Source organism: Hemiscyllium ocellatum, chromosome 20 (assembly GCF_020745735.1).
Source record: "Hemiscyllium ocellatum isolate sHemOce1 chromosome 20, sHemOce1.pat.X.cur, whole genome shotgun sequence".
Classification (NCBI taxonomy): Eukaryota; Metazoa; Chordata; class Chondrichthyes; order Orectolobiformes; family Hemiscylliidae; genus Hemiscyllium; species Hemiscyllium ocellatum.
In genome coordinates this window covers 8,383,899-8,407,034 of record NC_083420.1, presented here as the reverse complement: position 1 = coordinate 8,407,034, position 23,136 = coordinate 8,383,899, and the positions used below count along the sequence as shown (strand labels likewise).

General features: G+C 40.7%; 1 protein-coding gene across 1 annotated transcript; it reads left to right on the top strand.

Moving 5' to 3' along the window:
• Positions 1-323: 323 nt before the first annotated feature.
• jmjd8 (jumonji domain containing 8) lies at positions 324-22,068 on the top strand. The gene is made up of 9 exons (XM_060840132.1): positions 324-451; positions 6,754-6,843; positions 8,547-8,595; positions 12,117-12,213; positions 13,343-13,411; positions 14,595-14,714; positions 17,091-17,158; positions 20,031-20,165; positions 20,953-22,068. The coding sequence occupies exons 1-9, from the start codon at positions 369-371 to the stop codon at positions 21,031-21,033; spliced, it is 792 nt and encodes a 263-aa protein (XP_060696115.1). The 5' UTR covers positions 324-368; the 3' UTR covers positions 21,034-22,068.
• The last annotated feature ends 1,068 nt before the right edge of the window (positions 22,069-23,136 follow it).

Sequence of the window (23,136 nt, the reverse complement as noted above, 5' to 3'; positions counted from 1 at the left end):
ACTAACAACGGTTGAAGGGGCAGCACTCCAAAAGCTAGTGTTTTCAAATCAACCTGTTGGACAATAGCCTGGTGTTGTGTGTTTTTTGAACTGACTTTTCTTCACAGATGCTTTTTCCAGCAACTTCTGCCTTTGCTCCTGTGGCAAGACAACTTGGAGGCCTGAGCTCACCTGAGGGACAAGGTGGATGGACCACCGTCCCATGAAGCCCTGCGACGCGTGGTGCGCGATGGGAACAGTAGGCCGATGGACCAGGGAGAGAACTACAGATCCCGTGACGCTCTGCGGTCACGTCTCCCTGACGTCAGCGTGCCGTGGCCGGGCGTGCGGCCGTTGGCGGCGGTTGTGCGCGGCTCGAGGGCGCCGGTATGGAGCTGCGGATTGTGCTCGCGCTCTGGTTGTTGGCGGCGGCGGCGGCGGACGCCGGAGGGCTGCAGGCGGATGGTGGCTGGTGAGACGGCGCGATCTGGGGATCCCACCCCACGTACCGTTAAGTTGCATTTGTATAGCGCCTGTCCCCAGGTTCTGCGTAGGCCGGTAGTGGGTGATCAGGGAATGCATTTCCGCGGTCTCACTCTGACCTTCTCCGGGACCTAGAGCTGGTAAAATGGAATTAGAATGGATAGATGCATTGAGGGGGTCATCATGGGCCTTTGTCTCTCCCCACCCCCAATGATAAACACAGTAAAAAGTGTTGGAGAAACTCAACTAGGTCTGACAGCATCTGTGGAGAGAGGAAGCAGAATTAACATTTTTGGAGTCCAAAGATTTAATTCAGGACTTCAGGTACTGTGATTAGATTACTTACAGTGTGGAAACAGGCCCTTCGGCCCAACAAGTCCATAATGACCCGCTGAAGCGCAACCCACCCATACCCCTACATTTACCCCTTACCTAACACTACAGGCAATTTAGCATGGCCAATTCACCTGACCCGCACATCTTTGGACTGTGGGAGGAAACCGGAGCACCCGGAGGAAACCCACGCAGACACGGGGAGAACGTGCAAACTCCACACAGTCAGTCGCCTGAGGCGGGAATTGAACCCGGGTGAAAATGTGTTGCTGGTTAAAGCACAGCAGGTTAGGCAGCATCCAAGGAATAGGAAATTCGACGTTTCGGGGAAGGGCTTATGCCCGAAACGTCGAATTTCCTATTCCTTGGATGCTGCCTAACCTGCTGTGCTTTAACCAGCAACACATTTTCAGCTGTGATCTCCAGCATCTGCAGACCTCATTTTTTACCCAAAGAATTGAACCCGGGTCTCAGGCGCTGTGAGGCAGCAGTGCTAATCACTGTGCCACCGTGCCGCCCACGTGTGCTGTCAGACCTGATGAGATTTTTCACCATTATCTGTTTTACTTTGGATTTCCAGCCCCATAATTTTGCTTTTATTTGAACATATCTAAATATTTTCATGCTGACCTGATGATAAATGGATGGTCAAAGAGTTTTATAATGTTGTTAGACGAGAGACAAACGTTGGGGGGGAAGCTGCAGATCAGAGAGTCGAGAGTGTGTTGCTGGAAAGGCGCAGCATCCAAGAAGCAGGAGAATCGACGTTTCGGGCATAAGCCATTCATCAGGAATGGTGGTGCGATAAATGGAGGTGGATTGGGCTTGGGAGAGGTAGCTGAGAATGTGAGAGGTGGATGAAGGTATTGGTACTGGTAATAGGTTGGAGAGGAGGGTGGAATGGATAGGTGGGAAGGAAGATGGACAGGTCGTAAGGGCAGTGCTGAGTAGGAAGGTTGGAATTGGGGGGAGGGAAGTGAGGAAACAGGTGCAAGTCACAGCGATGCAGCGTAGTTGGAAGGTCCCGAGGCTGAAGATGAGGTGATCTTCCTCCAGGTGTCGGGTGGTTAGGAAGTGGCAATGGAGGAGGCCCAGGACCTGCATGTCTTTGGTGGAGTGGGAGAGTTCGTTGAAGTTTTTGCCCATGGGGCGGTGGGTTTGATTGGTGCAGATGTTCTGGAGATGTTCTCTGAAGTGCTTTGCGAGTAGATGTCATGTCTCCCCAATGTGTAGGAAACCGTACCAGAAGCGATGTATCCAGTAAATGACATGTGGAAGTGCAGGTAAATCTCTGATGAATGTGGAAGGCTCCTTTGGAGCCTTAGACAGAGGTGAAAGGGAGGTGTGGGTGCAGGTTTTGCAGGAAGATGTCCAGAGGGGAACGTGGACCCGATGAGGGAGTTGTAGTGGGAATGGTCTTTACCAAAAGCGGATAGGGGTGGGGAGAGAAACATATCTCTGGTGGTGGGGTCCAGTTGTTGGTAGTGTAAATGGTGGAGGATGATGTGATGTATAGAGAGGTTGGTGGGGTGGAAGATCATTGGCCATGACACTAAGGACAGCTTCACTTTTTTTCAAAGTAAAACCTTGGGAATCTTTTATGACTGCTTCCAATATCAGAAAGTGTCTTTATAATTTTTTTATGATTCATCTGAAAGACAACATCTCTGTAACAGTGCAGTACTCCCTTTGAATCATTTTAGGCTGGCACTCCAGATTTTTGTATTCAAGTGTCTGCAGTGGAACTTTAACCCAGCACCTTTGACCTCCTAGCCACAGCTCATTTTAAAAAGTTGACCATCCATTCCCAGCACCCCTTCCTATTTTTCATCTGCTTGCTTACTGTCCTGGCCCCGTCACAGCCTTTGACCCCCAAGGCACAGACTTCTGAGCTGAACTATCTACTCCATATCACCAAAACTGCACACCCACCTCTGTAACATCCTTATCTTTGTCTGTACCTCAGCTAATCCATTGCTGAACCGGATGTGGAAATTTAAAGTTTTAATCATTGTGTTTACAAATCTCTGCATGTGCTTGTCCCTCTCAACCTATGTACTGTAAACTTTCATAATCCAAGTCTTGAGATCTTTGGACTGCTCCAATTCTGGCTTATTGTATTTTCCTGGTTTTTGTTGCATTGCCATTGGTGGGCAAGTCTTCAGTTGCCTGGACACTCCTTCCCTATTCCTCTCTCTCCTCCTTCATAGTGACAAGCCTACCACATTGTTCAAGTACTTTTTGGTTACATGTTCTAATATAGCCTTATGTAACTTGTCAGCTTGTGATTGTTGGCATTCCTGTGAAGGATATTGGGCTTTAGCTTTGGTAAAAACACTATGTAGTGCAAGTTGTAGTTCCAAATTAGGTCAGAAAACTTTTAAATTAGAGAATTACATTGGGTGTAATTCAGCATCAAGCAGAAATGATGATTGCTCCAAATAATTTTATTGTATTTATACAAAAGTGATTCATACAATGGCATGGAGGCAAACCATTTGGCCCATGTCTGCACCAGCCCTTCAAATGAGTATTATTACCCAGTGCCAAATTCCAAATTTGTCCCCATACCCTTTCACATTATTTTTATCCAAATAATCGTCCAATGCCTTTTTGCATTCCTCAATTTGACCTGCTTCCATCATGCTTCCAGGCAATGCATTCCATACCCTAGCTACTAGCTGAGAGAAAGTGTTTTTTTCTCCTATTACCTTTGCCTCTTCTGTAAAGTTAAATTTATGCCCTTTCGTTTCTGTTCCTTTTGCAAGCAGAAACCAATTCTCCTGTATATTCTCTCCAGTATAATCCACTTATAATTTTGAAAATTTCTGTCAGATCTCCTCTTAACATGCTTCTCTCCTACTTTTCTTCAATCTGTCCTTCTAATTGTAGTTTCACATCCCTGGAACCATTTATGTAAATCACTTCTGTACACTCTCTAATGCGTTAACGTCCTTCCTATAATGTGACATCCAAAACTGTGCACAGTAATCCAGCTGAGGTCAAAATATTGTCTTATGCAAGTTCAACATCACCTCTTTGCTCTTGTATTCTATGTCCCTATTAATAAAGCCAAGGATACCATCCTCCTTACTTGCTGCGCTCTATTTGTCCTGCCACCTTCAATGATCTTGGCTAATAGTGAATCAGCAAAGGTCTACATAAGAGTCAAGAGAGTCATAGAGATGTACAGCACAGAAACAGACTCTTCGGACCAACCTGTTCATGCCAACCAGCTATCCTAACAATCTAGTCCCACCTGCCAGCACCCGGCCCATATCCCTCCAAGCCCTTCCTATTCATATACCCATCCAGATGCCTTTTAAATGCTGTAATTGTACCAGCCTTCACCAGTTCCTCTGGCAGCCCATTCCACACACGCACCACCCTCTGTGTGAAAATGTTGTCCCTTTGGTCTCCATAATCTAACTGAATAGGAGAGCAGGCTAGAAGGTGTGTAAAATCTACTCCTGTTCCTATTTTTTATCTCCTGATGTATTAATTCATAAGTATTAGAGCATAACTGGATCAGACCATTTGATTAACAGTACCATCTCCAATTATGCATAATGCAACCACAGCATCAACACCAATCATCAATCTCCATCCTCACATTTGATCTGGAAATGCAGTGAGACAGGTCAATTTAAGGAATACATTTACAATGTGCATTTATCCAACAGTTTTAATACATGTGGGTTTTAAGGAGGATCTTTTTGTTTGGGAGAGGCGGGTCGGGTCTTTACAGAAAATCCCCGAAGCACGCCTAGTTTGTTGAAATCCCGGTTACCAATGGTTGGAGGGGAGAGGGGAGGGAATCCGCAAGAGACTGTACAAAGAGAAAGGGCTGACAGAGTGGATGCAGAGAATGAGCAGTTCTGGAGCTGAAAAAAGTTTGGGCTACGTGACGTTTATGGAAGAATATAGGTCAAGCATTGGATTTGTTTAAAGTGATGATGGCAGTTTTGAAAATAAGTAATTTACAATTACAACCTGTGAGGGGTCTGAGAAGGAAGTTGAGAGGTCAGGAGATAAACAAGAATGGGGTTCATGTTGCAGATGATTGGTCTTGTATGTGAAATGAGCTCGGAGTGGGCATGATCTTGTGCCCAAACCTCTGGAGTAGAGCTTGAATATAACAAAGTTAAAATTCACACCACACCAGGTTATAGTCCAACAGGTTTATTTGGAAGCACTAGCTTTTGGAGTGCTGCTCCTTCATCAGGTGGCACCTACAAGCTTGACTTGGAGGCTGAGTTAAGGCTGTAAGGAATGTATAGTAATTTAGCTACTGCTTAAAACAAAAATAAACAGCAGAAGACTTTCTTCTCTTATCATTTTCACAGAATACAAGAATGTGTAAGGTTGTGGGGAGATGAGCAGCACACTGTGAATTGCTCATTAAGAGAGACAGTGAGGGTTTGGGCCAAATGACCACTTTCTGTGCTGTAACAATTCTGTGAGTGGAAAGTTACTCTGTTGCATTTTTTGCTGTACACCTCTAGTGACCAACCGCGAATGTGCCATCTAAATCTCCAGGATCTGTTTTTATGATCGGTTCAACAAGTATTGAATGGGATTTTGTACACTACATTGGTTTTGCTCATGCTGGGTATTGGGTCCTTCGTTCTGGTGAGTTGTTGTCTGAGAGTGGCTGTTGGTTTGTGCGCTGTTATGAGTTCTAGTGGTCGCAGTAGTCTGGCTGTCAGTTCGGAAATGCTCTTTCAATACCCAGCATGAGCAAACCAATGTAGTATACAAAATCCCATGCAAGGACTGCACAAAACACTACATAGGACAAACAGGAAGACAGCTAACGATCCGCATCCATGAACACCAACTAGCCATGAAACGACACGACCAGCTATCCTTAGTAGCCACACATGCACGTAACAAGCAACATGAATTCAACTGGGACAACATTACTATTATAGGACAAGCCAAACAGAGAACAGCCAGGGATTTCCTAGAGGCATGGCACTCATCCACAGATTCACCACCACTCTGCCACAAGACCTATTTTTTCCTGCATGCAGAAACAATAACATTTTTTATACTTATGAATTTACTATTGTCTTCTCTTTAAATTGTGTTGTATAAACAAAACAGAGGCATATTTGGATTTATTGAGATTTATTTTAGTGTGTTGTAGTTGTAGAGTGAACTTCAATACTCCATGAATCAGTTTTCAACTCCGCAGAAAAAATTCTCAATGAAGTGCCCATTACCAATGATTTACAGTTAGAAATTGTGACCAAGCAAAATCCTAGCTGCTGTGTATTTTGATAAGTGTCTCGAAGTTATTTCAGACGTTTGAAATGTTCTTGTGATTACTGGTTTGTGAAGTTTGCTATCACTAATGTCTGTTGGATTTCAGGAATAAACTGTTTTGGTTCACTTGTGAAATGTCACTTTTCAACATGTTTTATCCACAGTACCTGTGAGTCACAGTGCTAGAAATATGGAGCACTGCTATGGCAGATTGTATAATGGTACTTTGGGAGCCTTGCCTTTGACATTTCAGGAAACCGATTTGATTATGGAAAAATAATCCCAGATCCGAACGCTTAATAAACTATACATACAGTCGCATACATTTTTTCAAAAAGACCAGTTATCTTTAGTTAAATTATATAAAGGCTGTATGCAAAGATTTCATTGAATTTAAGTGACCCAAATTTTAGTTTGTTCAGATTTCAGTTCAGATTTCCTATTTGAAATTCTTGATTATCTAATGAGAAAAAACAAATAGCTATTTGCAGTCATGTCCTGACTGAGAGTGTCTCAAAACACATCTTGGTAATGTGTTAGTTTTAAATGGCCTGGAATTTTGTAGGCAAACCCAGATGGCGTTAAAGCCTTCTAACTGTCTTACCTGTTTAGTGATTTGAAGTGTTAATCCCGTCAACTGCTTTGCACAATGACTTGGAAAATTCATTTTGCACTTCCTGTTTGCAGGAAGACAGAACACTCCACACAGATGGTTGACCAAGGACCCTGCAGTGTGGAAGTGAGAGACACTTTGACCTATTCTGAATTTGTTCACCGGTATGTTTTCAGTCCTCTACTTGTGGAGTTTGAAATGTATCTCATCTGATCGTAGCCATTGCCAAATCCATTACGTCCGTCTCCAACATCTCCGCCTTTTAGAATTTGAATTTACTGAAAATTTCTGCTATAATATTGGTGGATCCTTGGCATGGACCATTATTTTCGTGCAGATGATCCAAGGAATTATGTTGCTAACATTGTATAGACTAAGCCTAATATCGGGCAGTATTCCAACAACACTGAATAATTTTTTATGTTTGAGGATCTTGGTTAAACAAATACCTCAATCCCAGATTCATAAAAATAATTCTATTTTGTATGGATTTATAGTTTCAGGTCAAGTTTTATAATAAGTGGCTATAATCGCTTCCACTTTTTAACTGATCACTATAAAAGTGATAATAATTCTGTGACCAGGCTTTTTCTTGGATTCATGGAATCAGGAAGTGAAAGTCAGGACTGACACTCACTACTGTACATAAGTTTCTAGGACTTTTGCACAATTATCAATTTCTGAAAATTAATACCATTAATGTTATTCCACCCTTATTGAAACTGATAGATATCGCAAATTTGCTGTATTCAAGCTATGCTTCACACCACTGTTATTTAAGCTGCCCATTAACAATGTGGGAGACCTAGCAGCAGCCTGATTTATGGACTTGTGTTTGAGGAAGTAAGTTCCTTTATTTCCTCGAGGCTGTGTCTTCACTGAGCTCCACATAGACTAGACACAAACCGTTGCCGATTGATCCAAATTAACATATAATAATGGGAGATCAATCTAACTAATCTGCAAGCCAAGTGTTACCCTTGATCAATGCTGAGCTGTTGACTTGGCAAGTAGTCTGATACTTCATGAGATATATTCACATCTCCTTACTCAACTAATCCAGGCAAACGTCTGATCAAAGATTTGTCATTTTTATTACAGCAACTACTTAAAAAGCTGCCTTGGAAGAGATTGTAACCGTTTGTCACATGAGCTGATGTGAACTTAAAAGTTTGCACACACAATAATGCATTTTGTTGACCAGGAGTTAAGATACAAGTTCAATCGGGATTTTCTGAAAGTAGCAGAATTGTTCACAGTTGCTATGATACTTAATAGATGTTGGGCTTACCCTGAGAAACCATTGCAACAGAATCAATATCTTGCCCAATGATTACATCTCATCTGATTTACTGCTTTGTACAATGCAGCGCATTTCATTTAGTTCTCCAGGAAACGTTGACACAAATTTGTCACTGGAGTATGGGGGCACATTGATCTAACTTATGGCGATTTTTGCCAAAATCATTATGGTGAATGTTTGCTTTGTGATTATTCAAGAAATGCTCAAAGCTGCCCACAGGAACAAGAATTTGGACTAAATAGAGTAGTTTTTATAAATTAAATGGCTGTAAGGCCCTTGTGAAATCCATGTGTGATTTGTGATTCTATTTCTCATTTCCTTGTTTCATATGCTTCAGTTTTATGACCTGTTGGTTTGAAAATGGTTGTACTTGGCTCTGCTGCTTCATTGGGTAAATCTTTGATGAGGAGACTAATTTGATAAGTATAAACACGTTGGTAAAATAAACTGTTAGTGAGAACATAGTTCTTACATGTTTCTGTACTTGCACTTGGCAGCCAATGAAGACAAAATGTTTGTACATTCCAATTGTTAAAATAAAACATAGCGTTCCATATTTTACAGGTACGCATATTCTAAGCCAGTGATTATCCGAGGAATCACACAGAATGAGGTGAATGACTTTTGATGTGCAGTTTTCTGTTCAAACATAACTCATTAAAAAGCAAGGTTGTGGCATTTTGAAGTGCTCGAATTTATGTTTGCTAGATGTATGCTTATGTGTTCAAAGCAAATGAGTCTTTGAAAAGAATATATGCTTTACCACTTAGAATCTTTGAATGATACAGTGCAAGGAGGTCATTCAGCCCATTGTGCCAATTATGTTCTTTGTTCAAGCTAACCAATTATTCCTTTGTTAGCTTTCTTCATGGACCTGTGAATTCTTTCCCATTACATTTTTTTTCAATTCTCTTATGAAAGTTTCACCATCTTTAAGGCAATATGTTCCAGTTCACAACAATGTGACAGGTCAGATGTTTCTTTGTGTTGCCTCTAGTCTCTCTGTTGTGGTTCTGCTCGCCGAGCTGGAGGTTTTTGCTGCAAACGTTTCGTTCCCTGGCTAGGGAACATCATCAGTGCTGTTGGAGCCTCGTGTGAAGCGCTGCTTTGGTGTTTCTTCCGGTATAAATACCGGAAGAAACACCAAAGCAGCGCTTCACACAAGGCTCCAACAGCACTGATGATGTTCCCTAGCCAGGGAACGAAACGTTTGCAGCAAAAGCCTCCAGCTCGGCGAGCAGAACCACAACAACGGATACCCGAGCTACAAATCTTCAATCAGATTCTAGTCTCTCTGCTAACACTGTCAAATCTGTGTCCTGTGGTTACAATCCTGTTGTCCACTGGACACAGTTTCTATGTATTTACTCTGTTAAAACCATTCATTATTTTATCAAATCTCCTCACAACACTGCTTTAAGGAGAACAAGCCAGGCTTCTTGTGTTTCACATGAGATTGCTGAAGTACCTCATCTCTGGTACCATTTTTGTAAATATGGTTCCTACCTTTTCAAAGGTCTTGACCTGTTCCCTAAAAAATGATGCACAGATTTGAGTGCAGCATTTCAGTTGAGAGCTAATTTGCAAAGTATTTCTGGCACTTGGCCAGGTATATGGGCTGAAAATCTCCTCTTTGGGGAATCTGATTATCTACTGGATTTGCACATTATTCTTTGATAGGAGAAGGCTTTTTGGAAATTACTCAAGCAATGCTTTTCTTGTTTTGTTTTAGTCTGGAATATGAATTTCATTTGATTTGTTCTCTGGTTATGAATTCCTGCTGTAAAATTACTTGTCTCAGCAATTGAGAGATTTTTAAGTAGAAATGTCACCCTGGTAATGTATTTAATATAATTACACCCACAACCAAGTGTATTCAGCTGGTGCTGATTAAGTGTGTTATACAATTTCCTGAAGAATCTCTTATAGTAAATTGGAGATCTCATTGAAATAAGGGTGGTACGGGAGTGGCATGAGCTGCCAGAGGAAGTAGTGGAGGCTGGTACAATTGCAACATTTAAAAGGCATTTGGATGGGTATATGAATAGGAAGGGTTTGGAGGGATATGGGCTGGGTGCTGGCAGGTGGGACTAGATTGGGTTGGGACATCTGGTTGGCATGAACGGGTTGGGCCGAAGGGTCTGTTTTCATCTCTATGACTCTAAATGGACACATGTTAACCACAGTACTGCCAAGCTAACCAGACTAGATAGGGGAGCAAAAAGCGACAACAGTAACCACTTTGGAAAATTGTACTAAAGCTGTTCAAAAGCATATCACTTGACTTATTCCTGGGATGAGGGTATTATCCTATGAGGGAAGGTTGGGTAGACTGAGCATGTACTACTTGGAATTTTGAAAAATGATATATGATCTTAAGATTCTGAAGAACCATTTTAAGAATAAGAGTTCTTTCTTTTAAGAGAGCCTTGAATTTATTTCTGAGAGTTGTTATTCTGTGGAATTCTTTTCCCCAGAAAATAGTGAATGCTGTGTTATTGGATGTAATGAAGGTAGAGTTAGATTTTGATAGACAAGGGAATCAATGGTTATGGGAGTAGAAGAAAAGCAGGGTTCAGACTGCAGCCAGCTCACCCATGATCTTAATGAATTGCAGAACAATCTTGCTCGGCTGAATGGCCTAATCTTACTCCTAAATCGTATGTTCTCACAACCTGGAGTGCAGGTTCATCGCTCTTTGAAAGTGGAGTCGCAGGTAGATAGGATAGCGAAGAAGACGTTTGGTATGCTTTCTTTTATTGGTCATAGTGTTGAATTACAGGAGTTGGGAGGTACAGAAGTTGGGAGTTCTGGCTGTACAGAACATTGGTTAGGCCATTGTTGGAATATAGCGTGCAATTCTGGTTCCCTTCCTATCGGAAAGATGTTGTGAAACTTGAAAGGTTTCAGAAAAGATTAACAAGGATATTGCCAGAGTTGGAGGATTTGAGCTATAGAGAGAGGTTGAATAGGCTGGGCTGTTTTCCCTGGAGCATCGGAAGCTGAGGGGTGACCTTATAGAGATTTACAAAATCATGAGGGGCATAGATAGGATAAATAGACAAAGTCTTTTCCCTGGGGTGGGGGAGTCCAGAACTAGAAGGCATAGGTTTAAGGTGAGAGGGGAAAGATATAAAAGAGACCCAAGGGGCAACTTTTTCATGCAAGAGGATGGTACGTGTATGGAATGAGCTGCCAGAGGATGTGGTGGAGGCTGGTACAATTGTAACATTTAAAAGGCATCTGGATGGGTATATGAATAAGAAGGGTTTGGAGGGATATGGACTGGGTGCTGGCAGGTGGGACTAGATTGTGTTGGGATATCTGGTCAGCATGGACGGGTTGGACCGAAGGGTCTGTTTCTGTGCCGAATGTCGTTATGACTCTATGATAACACCAAGATCGCACCTCTTAAAAATACTCAAAGCACTTCACCTACAATGAGATGGTTTTGCATAACAATCAGAGTTATGTAATGAGCATGGCAGTCATTTAATGTTCAAGAAGTTTGCTCAAACATTAATGAGATCGTCAGTTAATCTGTTCTTGTTGGCATTGGCTGAGGGATGATTGTTGGCTGGAGCAAGCTGAGAGATTTCTGGAACAAAAGAAACAAGAGCAACTCCCCCTTCCCTCTCCTGCCAATGAAGACAATGCAGGCTTAGCTTGTCTGAAGTGCTGAAGATAGGTTTGTTTTCAAGAAAATGATCTACAGTTTGCTTTCTGGAACTTACTCAAGATGTAGTCAAAGCCAGCCCAGTACACTAGCCACCTGCTGACTGTTACTGTGTCAAACAGAAACATATAATTGTAGTCTGTTGTTGAGTAGAAGTTTAGTTGTACACTAGATACCAGGACTGTAATTTAAGCTCATGTTCAAGTTTTAATCTCTCAACTCTCTCTTCAGTCATGTGGTTCATGATGTAATTTATACTCCTCTTTTAAATTATAGTCTTACTAGTCATTTTCAAACCAATCCATTATTTTGCACATGTGATGTCGAAATATGGGGATGTCATTACTGAGCCAACAGTTGTTATTAGTGTCAGACACCACAACAGGAAATGGTGAAGTGCCAAACCCTCTCTGAAAGATGTTCTGCGACCTGGCATTGTATGTGTTTGAATCTTGCAGCAATTCCGGGCTCTCTGTTCAAAGCAAAGTCTCCTGCAAGAGTTTGGAAATCGGTTGGTGAGATTGAGCACAGCAAACACTTACTCCTATCGGAAAGGTACACACGTTTAGTAAACACATTCCCTACTCCTTTGTAGGCCAGTTATAATTTCTAACCTGCTGCTTTAGTTTCTTCTGTGAACTACTTCAATATGTTTTTTTAAAATTTCCCTTTTTTATATCCTTAGAAGATTTTAGTTCATCATGCTTACATCAGTTTTTTGCTAAGGCAATCTAATACCAATCTCAATATCCCACTCTCTCCCAAGAGTCTTGTATTCTCTGCTGCTTCAAATCATTATCCAGTTTTCCTTTCGAATGATTTAGCAGCCTCCAGTTTTAAAAAGAATACTAGGTTGTTTTTGATTTTATTCATTCGCATCAATCAGCAGTTTCATTCAGTGTACACACTGTCATTGTTTTTTCCAAATGTATTAACTCATTCTTTGATAAAGCCTCAGTTTTTGTGTTGTGGGCAAATTTTGTGCATATGCTCCCTATACTGAGGTCCATATTGGATATGTATAAAAATGTGTACATTGAGATGTCAAAGGCTTCTTTGTTCATAAGCTGTACTGTGCTGTATTCTTCTCTTCCTTCCCTTTCCCACTAAGTGCATACGTTAATTTTCCCAGTACAGGGTGCAAGCATTTGACTTCTTCACGTTTCTTGGATGCTGCAAGGCTTGAAAATATTGTTGGTCATTTCACTGGATGGCCTGACTTTCTCACTGGTCCATTTATTGCGATAGCTTTTTGCATTATATCCTTCTGAACACACACAATTTTGTTACTGAATTTATTGGATGTATATGTGTAAAACACCACAACAAGAACAATTTTGTTTTGCTGTTTCTCCTGGGCTCCACCTGCTTTTCGCCTTCAGCTTTATATCTGTCTGCTGTAATGTATTGGTCCATTAGGACTGCTTAAAATGTGTTTTTGTCAACAGTGAATCATTGAGCAACTATGAATTAAATGTAAAAAGAAATTTATCCAATGCAATGCAGTATGTAATCTGCTATTTTCTCTCCTTGTCTCACTCCAGCCAATATGTAAATAGTGTTCTAACTGTAAAAAAAATTAAGATCAAGGGAATATCTGCAGTTGTCATAAAAATCAGTATAAATACAAGCAAAAGCACCAGCTATACTCTCAAATAAACAGTTTACCGTATCTACATTACAGTTGATGTTCCTTTTAAAGAATATGTGGAACACATGATGAAGCCACAGTCTTTGGATTCCTTGGGAAGCGGTGAGTTTTTCTTTGATTGAAAGTTTATTGATTCCAAAGGCATCCTTTCAAACATACCAATAGGAATGAAGAGAGAACAACAAATGAGGAATAATAATATACAAAAAGATAGTGATCCTAGAACTTTGTTTGAACAGCACGTTCCTGCACATTGAGGTCATACTTTCGACTTTATACTTTACATCAGTGTCTTTTCCAGAATTATTCAAACTAGGGGTACTAAGTGAATCAGTGCAAGAGAGTTCATATCTGATACCATAACATCCAACCTCAAATCTCACTTTTAACCAGAATCATTTTAGGTGTAACCTTTTTGAGCAAGATCTATCAGTTAACATGCTCTGGATCATGGAATGGATTCACCAGTATCGCTATCAGATTTATTGTGTTAATCCCCATCTGTCAAATGTTAAGGTTTGGATTACCATGGTGAGAGTGGTTAAGATGCTGTGCAGCCAACCTCCAATGCCAGAGCCTCATTTACAAAACACCTTAGCGCTTGTAGACAGACACACTCAATACTGCACATTTATCAAGGAGCATCCCTCCGACAGACTAAACGATCACCTTATACTTAGTGAATGAGCAAACTGTTCTTGTCTGGATTTTGCGTTTGCTAAATAAATACATTTTTGATGACTATGTAAATGGGCAAAACTGTTTTAATTTTGTATCGTGTTGGGCCAATGATTGACTTGTTATCTGCATTTGAGCCTTCATCAGTACCACTCTGCTCTTATCGCTCGGAGTGAAAATGTAAGCAGCTCGAGCTGAGCCATTCTCCAATTTCTTTTAATATTTTTGTGGGGAGACACTTGGACTCCCCAGAGCAACCAGTCTGTGATCAGGAAAACGTGGCATGGTGCAACTGAACCTGTATTTCACATTTAGAGAAGCAGACCTCGAGTTCAGTACACTTCATACAAATGACATTGTTGTCTTTAAGCTTGCTTTCAAGTTTGGTCAGTGGACACACCTCAACAGTGTTGAGTCATTCTTTGTACTGTAGCCTAGTCTTGGTGATCCCACTGCTGTTGAGTAGCTGCAATGATTTAAAAGGGCACAGTGTTACTGTGGGAAATCAAAGGCACTAAGATGACTATATGGTTAGAGAGGGACAAGTGTATGTCTGGTAATCAAAATCTGCAATGACAAGTTGTTTCTGCGATGTTTTTGAGAGCAGATACATTCTACTTCTTTGGAGATAACAATTTTACAGAGTGGGACTCGCTGTTCAGGACATATATCCAGCCTCCATACCAACTACCTGGGACAACTGGGGCTTACAGTTTCGGGATCGCAGGTTAGTCCATAAGGTCATAAAACGTGGAAATAGGTTTTCTGCTCATGTGTCTGCGCCAGACAGAATCTCCAGCTTCTCTACTGCGGTTTTGAACAACACAAACCCATCCACAAATAGACCACTTCAATGGCATGTGCATGTCACACGTCATACCTCCTAGTACAGTTGGCTGAGGCAAGCAGAAATTGTCTTATGTATTAGTAAATCTGAATTTTATTTTGTGACTTCATTTTGGAAAAACTGATAAAGTCACAGGCCCAAATCAATATGAAAGGTAGCCATGAGGCTGATAGATTGAAGCTGGCAGGAATTTGTGAGGCAAAGTTGTGGCGTTGAACTAATAGCGAAGGAGAGGATGCATGGGTACTAAATTTGAGCCAATAACGGGAGAAAGCACAGTGAGGCTAAGCTGTTAGATATAGGAAGAACAAAGTCAGGAGCTGTAAAGCAGTAAGATAATGTTGGAAAAGAGATCAGAATCTTTTTAAAAACATTCTTCTTGATCGCTGAAACCCAAATATATTTGACAGTGAAACCTTAATTGAAGCATGGCTGTGCCCAAGATTGTAACATGTTCTTTAGATTTATTTCAGTCTGTGGCTGAATCTCAAAGAAATTAGGAGTGGTCATCTCGCTGATAACCAAATGACTATATTAGAGGGACTGGTTTGAAGCAAGGATCAAATGGTCTTAGGGTGTAGGTTTGCTCGCTGAGCTGTAGCTTTGATATTCTACACATTTTCATGACCTGGCTAGGTAACATCATCAGTGGCGATCTCCAAGTGAAGTGAAACTGTTGTCTCCTGCTTTTCTATTTATATGTTTGTCCTGGATGGGGGTTCCTGGGGTTTGTGGTGATGTCATTTTCCTGTTCGTTTTTCTGAGGGTTGATAGATGGTATCTAGATCTATGTGTTTGTTTATGGCATTGTGGTTGGAATGGTCGAAATGGTGGGTTTTTTTTTCATCTGTGTGTAGGGCTACGAGGGTGAGAGGGCCGTGTCTTGTGGCTAGCTGGTGTTCGTGTATCCTGGTGGCTAACTTTCTTCCTGTTTGTCCTATGTAGGTTTGTGGCAGTCCTTGCATGGAATTTTTGTAGATGACGTTGGTTTGTCCATGGGTTATACTGGGTCTTTTTAAGTTTGTTAGTTTTTTGTTTGAGAGTGTTGGTGGGTTTGTGCGCTACTAGGATTCCGAGGGGTCTTAGTAGTCTGGCTGTCATTTCTGAAACTTCTTTGATGTAAGGTGGTTAGGGTTTCTGGCTGTGTACAACCCATGGACAAAACCAATGTCATATACAAAAATTCCATGCAAGGACTGCCACAAACACTACGTAGGACAAACAGGAAGAAAGTTAGCCACCAGGATACACGAACACCAGCTAGCCACAAAAAAGACACGACCCCCTCTCCCTCACAGCCCTACACACGGATTTAAAAAAAACACCATTTCGACTGGGACAACACATCTATCCTGGGACAGGCTAAGCAAAGACATGCCAGAGAATTCCTAGAGGCCTGGCACTCTAACCGCAAAGCCATAAAAAAGCACATAGATCTAGATACCATCTATCAACCCTCAGAAAAACGAACAGGAAAATTACATCACCAGAAACCCCAGGAACCCCATCCAGGACAAACATATAAATAGAAAGCAGGAGACAACAGCTTCACTTCACTTGGAGGTCACCACTGATGATGTTACCTAGCCAGGTAATGAAACGTCTGGATATCAAACCTACAGCTCAGCGAGCAAACCTACACCCTAAACCTCAACCTGAGCTACAAACCTTCACAAACCTTGCATCAAATGGTCGGCTGCACAGTTCAATCCAATTTTAACCATTAGTCATTTTGTTTGGGATTTTGCATAAACGGAAAGCCGATCTCTGCCACTGAAAAAGAAAATATAGGAGAGACTTAACCTTCACAAGGGGAGAGTGGTAAAATGAAAAGAATGAATTCCCTCTGGCTGCTCCTGCTGACTTGGTGTATGGTTGCTTTGAGAGTCATAGGTAAAAATCTGGGAGTAAGTTGTTAGCTGTGCACACTGTTATGTGGAGACCAAGGAGTCACTGAAATAAAATGTAGCAAGGAAAGAGTCTCTTTAGTTGCATGAAAGTGAGAGAGTTAATTTTGAGAGAAGCCTAATTATTTGAGACAATGATTTGCTGTGTCAGTCTTAGCCTTTATTAAAAGACAAATTTGCTGAGAATGATGTTAATGATATTATGTGTCTCCTATAATGATACGGTGTCTACCATGCTTATTCATAATGATTATGAAGGAAGCACATTCTCATTGACTTGCATATAATGTGGAATGGAATGAAGGAGTAACCACAAAGTGTTTTCTTTTTGTGGTGCATATGTTTTTAGGTTCAGGGACAGGAGTGCCATTCCACTGGCATGGAGCAGGATATTCTGAAGTTATTTATGGAAGGAAGGTGAGAATTTTTATGATTTGTAACTTATACAAGCATTAAACAGCAAAAACTATTCAGACAACTGTTCCTCTGTCAGTATTTTGAAGGATGTATCCAGTTTAATTTCAATATTTCTCTGTAGCCCAGCACGCTTTTCCTTTTCAAGTACACATTCAGTTCCCTTTTACAGTTACAATTGAGTTTGATTCCAGCATCCTTTCAAACAGCATTTCCCCAGCTCTTTAGAAGGCAAGTGACAGATGTAGTTTATTATCGAGAGGTGTGAGTGGTTGTATTTGAAGAAGAGAAATAAAGGTTGGGAGCATGAACTCAGTGGAAAGATGCTGAAGCTTTGAAGGAACAAAGAAGCCTGGAGTTTTAAATATATAGTTCTTGCAAGTTCCTGCAAAAGTATGTGACATCAGCTTTAAAAGAAAAACTAATAGCATTTTGGGTTTTACATAAGATCAAAGAGGTTATAACAAATTTTGTGCAAGGCACTGATAAAGGTGCAGGAAGAGAAGTTTATGGAGTTTTCAGTATCCATTATAGAAGAAGATTGAAGTTATAGTTTGCACAGCATGGTTTAAGAAAGGTAATGTCAGGGCTATCATACTTAAATTAGATTAAAATTGTGAAAGGTGTTAATGTGGTGAATTGGGAAAAAAGATTCCATCTATTCAGGAGATAGTGATAAGGAATCATGTGAAATTTCATTTTGCTCAGTGTTGTCTGACTATGGAATGCAACAGGGAGCACTAAAGGTGAGGATGACTAGCTTCTAGATAAAAAATAAACTGAGGAATATAGTAAGCTATGAAGAATGTTGCGATTTAGTTTATCTGATAAAGCAATAGTACAGATTATCTGTAAATTTCTATGGTTCTAACTTTTGTTTAAAAAAAAATCAGAAGTTAACTAAAAGCAAAGCACTGTGAATGCTAAGGATCTAAAATAAAAACAGTGTTGGAGAAACTCTGGCAGAATCTGTGGCTAGAAAAAGGAAGTTAAGGGTTCATGTCTAATATGTCTCTTTGGAATTGAAAATTTACTTTTGAAATGAATGGAATCTCATTGCATAATGAGCACAGAATTAAGAAGGAAAAATTGAATATCTGACACATATGCCTAGAATTTAAATTCCTGGAACACTCATACTGGAGTTGGTGGTAGGATTAATAAAATGGGAGCGAATAATTGAATAAATTATTTTAATTAATTTAAAAATGCAGTGAGGGTGGTTGGACAGGTGATGTGTCACAACTGTAACATGTGGGAGCTCCTGGACACCAGTGTGAACAGGGTCAAACACATCTACAGTAAATTTAACGCCTTGAACATCTTCAGCTCAGACTTCATGATCTGGAGAGCATACTGCAGATAGGTCCTGATGAAGGGCTTATGCCCGAAACGTCGAATTTCCTGTTCCTTGGATGCTGCCTGACCTGCTGTGCTTTTCCAGCAACACATTTTCAGCTGCAGATAGGTCAGGTAGAGCACAGATCACTGGGAATATTTTGAGGCAGCAAAGGGTCTTCTGATTTAGTCAGTGGTTAGGGGAAAAGAGTATGACTGTCAATGAAGCACGCAAGGAGATCCAGAGGACAGGAGTTCAGGAACCTCAGCCTTTGGAACTGTCCTAAAGGTTTGTGGTTCTTTCTGCTGCTTTAGATGAGGATGAGTGGGTGACCATGGTACAAGATGCCATTCAAGTTGGGAAGAGAAAAGGAATGTAGTGATAGTGGGGGACAGTATAATGAGGCATATTGATAACTCTGATCCGGCAGCTGTCAGGGTTCAGGACTTCTGCTCAGGGCTGGGTAGGAAACCTGGTAGGTAGCAAACCTACACCCTAAACCTCAACCTGAGCTACAAACTTTCACAAACCTTGCATAAATACTTAATTTATTGAGGAATGGTGTTTGGAGTATTGGATAGTGAGAAGGAAAGATGTCAAAGTGCAAAAATAATACCATCTGCAATGATGTGAATTTGCGATGTGAGAGTGATGAGGTGGTGGAGGTGTATTAAGGGAATAGTTCCTAAATAATCATTTAAAGGGTGTGTTTGGTAACGTCTTTGTGATTGAAATTGTGGAGGATGTTCTTTGGGAATTCACAACCTTATCATGGTTCTGGGCAGGAGAGAAAGGGTTGGATGTTGGTTGTGGGAGTCTCCATTTGAAGAAAAAGGGAGACATGTTGGAAGCACTGTATGGAAGTTAACATGTTGAGAACAAATGTGACAGAGACAGAAACAGAATGAAATGGACTTCTTACAAGAAGCCTGGTGTTAGATGTAGTCAAGGTTTGTAATTAACAACAATAGACAGCCAATCACTACAAAAGTAGTCAGACGTTGAGGAACAGAAAAATCAGAAATGGACCAGATGAAGGTTGCATTTGTCCTTTTGACCTTTCCCAAACCTAATGGAGTTTCCCTTGTTCTTACTTTCCACAGCAACAGCTGATTGTGTTTTTGAGGGTCAGACATTGTTTCCAACCTTTGCTCTCAGAATTCTGCTATTTATTCTGCTTTTCCACACTGGGGCGGCCAAATGCAAATTGAGTGAGGGCTGAGCTGAACAATTGCAACTCTTCCCCCATTTTGTTCTCCCTGGCTCCAACTCCTCGTTCTGAACTTACTCCTGAGGGGAAGAATTCTGCTATTTATGGTACCTTTTGTACTGATCTGTTTTTGTGACAACCTAGTAGGTTAAATAGACTGCAGCAGTTGTCAGTGGGTATGCTGAAATGAGTATACCCATTGTATACTTTTAGAAATCTGTATGTTTTAGACCTTGGTAATGAAATATACTTGAGTGCATATTTATAAGTATTCTAAATCTGGGTCAATTAATTTGTTCCAATTTCATTTTAAATATTTTGGACAGCGCTGGTTTCTTTACCCACCGGAGAAAACACCAGAGTTTCACCCAAATAGGACTACACTCTCCTGGATATTTGATACATATCCGTATTTGTCAGAAGTGGACAAACCCCTGGAATGCACCATTCACCCAGGCGAGGTGAGCCAAAACCCTGTCCATTTTATACAATCTGCAATAGCCAAGGAGGCCAACAAAAACTCGTATTTACAACAGAGCCTTCAAGTAGTACGCTAGAGTGATCCCAGTATGGAGGGATTGCTTTGAGTAAACGTTGAACAGGTTGCAACTCTACTCACTAGAATTTAGCAGAATGAGAGGTCCTCTTATGAAAACGTACAGGATTCTTTCCAGTAAATGGTGAGAGGATGTTTCCCCTCATGAGTGTGTCTGGGACCAGAAGGCATAGCATCAGAGTAAAGGAATGCCAATTTAAGATTGCAATGAAGAAGAATTTATTCTGAAGGCTGGTTCTTTGAAACTCCTTGAAGCTGTCAGGGCCAGAATCCTCACGTATATTTAAGGCTGAGATAGGCAGATTCTTGATCAGTAATGGGTTGGAGCAGTTCAGGGGGTTCAATGGCCCACTCCTGTAGTCTTACGTTTAAGAGCAATAATGGGCATCAAATCAGAGGGGTGACCAAAATATATCCTAAGGTGTTAAAGAATGGCTAAGGAAAGAATTCCAAAGTATGGGCTCAGGAATGAAAAAGTAGGTATTGGTCTTGCTTGTGATGCTTCTAGTTAAATACTTCTTAACACAGTCTGTTTAAAGTAATTTTATTTTGCAGTATGTGAGTGAGATGTAGGAATTCGCTGATTGCAAGACTATTTTGCACTGCACAAAGAGCCTACCTCATTTATTGTGTCATGTTTTACCTCCACTGAGACTTTTAATATTAATTGAAACTTGTTCTTTCCTTTGTAGGTGTTGTATTTTCCAGATCGTTGGTGGCATGCAACCCTTAATATCGATACCAGTGTCTTCATTTCCACGTTTTTAGGATAACCCTGTAACTCTAAACTTACGTGACATGTAATTTGAAAACCTCAACCTTCCAATACAACTTCCTGAAATGGGAATAGCAATGAATAGGATTCTAAAAAGCCACTGCAGTCCATCTGGCATCAAGATGGTTTGAAGAAACCTTTTTGTAACCACACATTTCTAAGAGTCTCTGCTGCCCTCTTCATATTTAGAGAGGCAGAGTGGTTTGGTGTGGGAAGGAGAGAGCTTGGATAAAATCTCCAAAGAGCTGTGTTTGAGTCAGGACTTTTGCTTGTAGCACCTCTTCAGAGGAAGATTAAATTCTTTTGACCTCCATAGATTCCATTAAAGACACTTTAATAAAGCAAAATTGCTGCAGCTAAAAGAAAGTGTCGGAAGAGACCCTGCTATATCCTGTGACCCTGTGACCTGATTCCCACTTTGGAGTGTAAAAGTGACTGCATAATGTACCGTCATTGAGTATGGTGCTGCAAAAGCACAGCTGGTCAAGTAGCAGAGGGGCAGGAGAATAGATGTTTCGAGCATAAGCTCTTCATCAGGAATGAAGAACTTGTGCTCAAAACATAGATTCTCCTGCTGCTCAGGTGCTGCCTGGCCTGCTGTGCTTTTACAGCACCACACTCAGACTCTGATCTGCAGTCCTCACTTTCTCCTGCATGTTGTACTGTTTAGTTATTTTCTTTTGTTCTCAATATTTCAAGGCAAGAACTTTGTGCCCATCCATAATTGCCTAGAATATGGTGATAATCCATTGCAGCTGCTCTCCCCTCAACAGTTCAGCTCTTTGTTGACATCTGGACTAAGACTGCAATGAGTTTAGAAGCCGAGGGGACCTGGCAGAACCTGAACTGAAGTGGTTATTCCTTGGCAGTTGCCAATTACTAATACTATGTCAACTCCATCATCACTTGGTCAGAGAAGGCTTGTTCTTGATTCAGCAAAGAACAAAATACTCCAGATGCCATGGAGACAGAATCAACAATGGCTACCTACTCTGGACAAATAAGTGTATTGAAATTAAAAGATCAATAAACATTTCTATGGTAGGCTAATTATTTACAATAGTTCACTATCTTTACAGCTTTAAGGCTGGCAGCCTTTTTCAAAAAAGAATGTTTCTACTTCAGATGCATTCACTTTTTTAGAAAATGGATTTTAAATGTATAAATGAATACCTGAGGTGTATGATCATTTCATAGAAAAATCTTTCATATGGTTTAATCAGAATCCTGTTGTCTTGGCAATAATTTAGTAGGCACTCATTAGCCAAGTAATGCAGTGAATAAAGTTAAGGAACTATTGACACGTGCTCCCTTTACAACCTTCTGATAATGTAGAAATACAGAAATTAGTTTTCATTTGTGGGAAGGCAAGTTGTGCAACTACAGAATTGTCAAAACGAGATATAGAAAACTGTTCAAAATGTTTGTTTATTTCCACAGTACGGTGGCATTCAATGCTACTGTTTGCTTCACACACCAGATGGCAGGAAATAGAATATGTTCTGAACGGAATCTGATTCTCCCTCGTATTCAATTATTGAGGAGTATTTCCATGGCACTTCCTAATTTACCTTTTTTTGCAGAGAGACACAAGGCTGCAACCCATATACAAATAAAAAGAAACAAGGATTGGCACAATTGTGAACTACATATAATTCCCAGTCAAAAAAAATAAATCTTTGAATGTAAACCTGAGAAAAAAAAGCCTCTGCATTTCAGCATTCCAGGTAATTAAAAATGCCATACAGACTGTGGCTCATTGAGTTTTAACGTTACTGAAGGGGCAAATCTTGCCAAAGCTTTTCGTCTTCCATATATCAGGACAACTGAGAGAATACCAGGTTTCAACTGATCATAGTTTATAATGCAGGAGAAAAAGCTGCACTGAACTTTAGGTCTGGACTCTTAACAATACTAGTGCATATCATCACTAGATTATTCACCCACAAAGTTATAGAGCCTTTATTCTGCATCTGCCATAATCACAGAACCTATCAAGGGCATTCAGTACATTAAGACAGTACCGTATAACAATAGACACTAATCATCAGAATTACTGAAAACTAGGTAATCTAAGCAGAAAAAAATTACTAACCAAAAT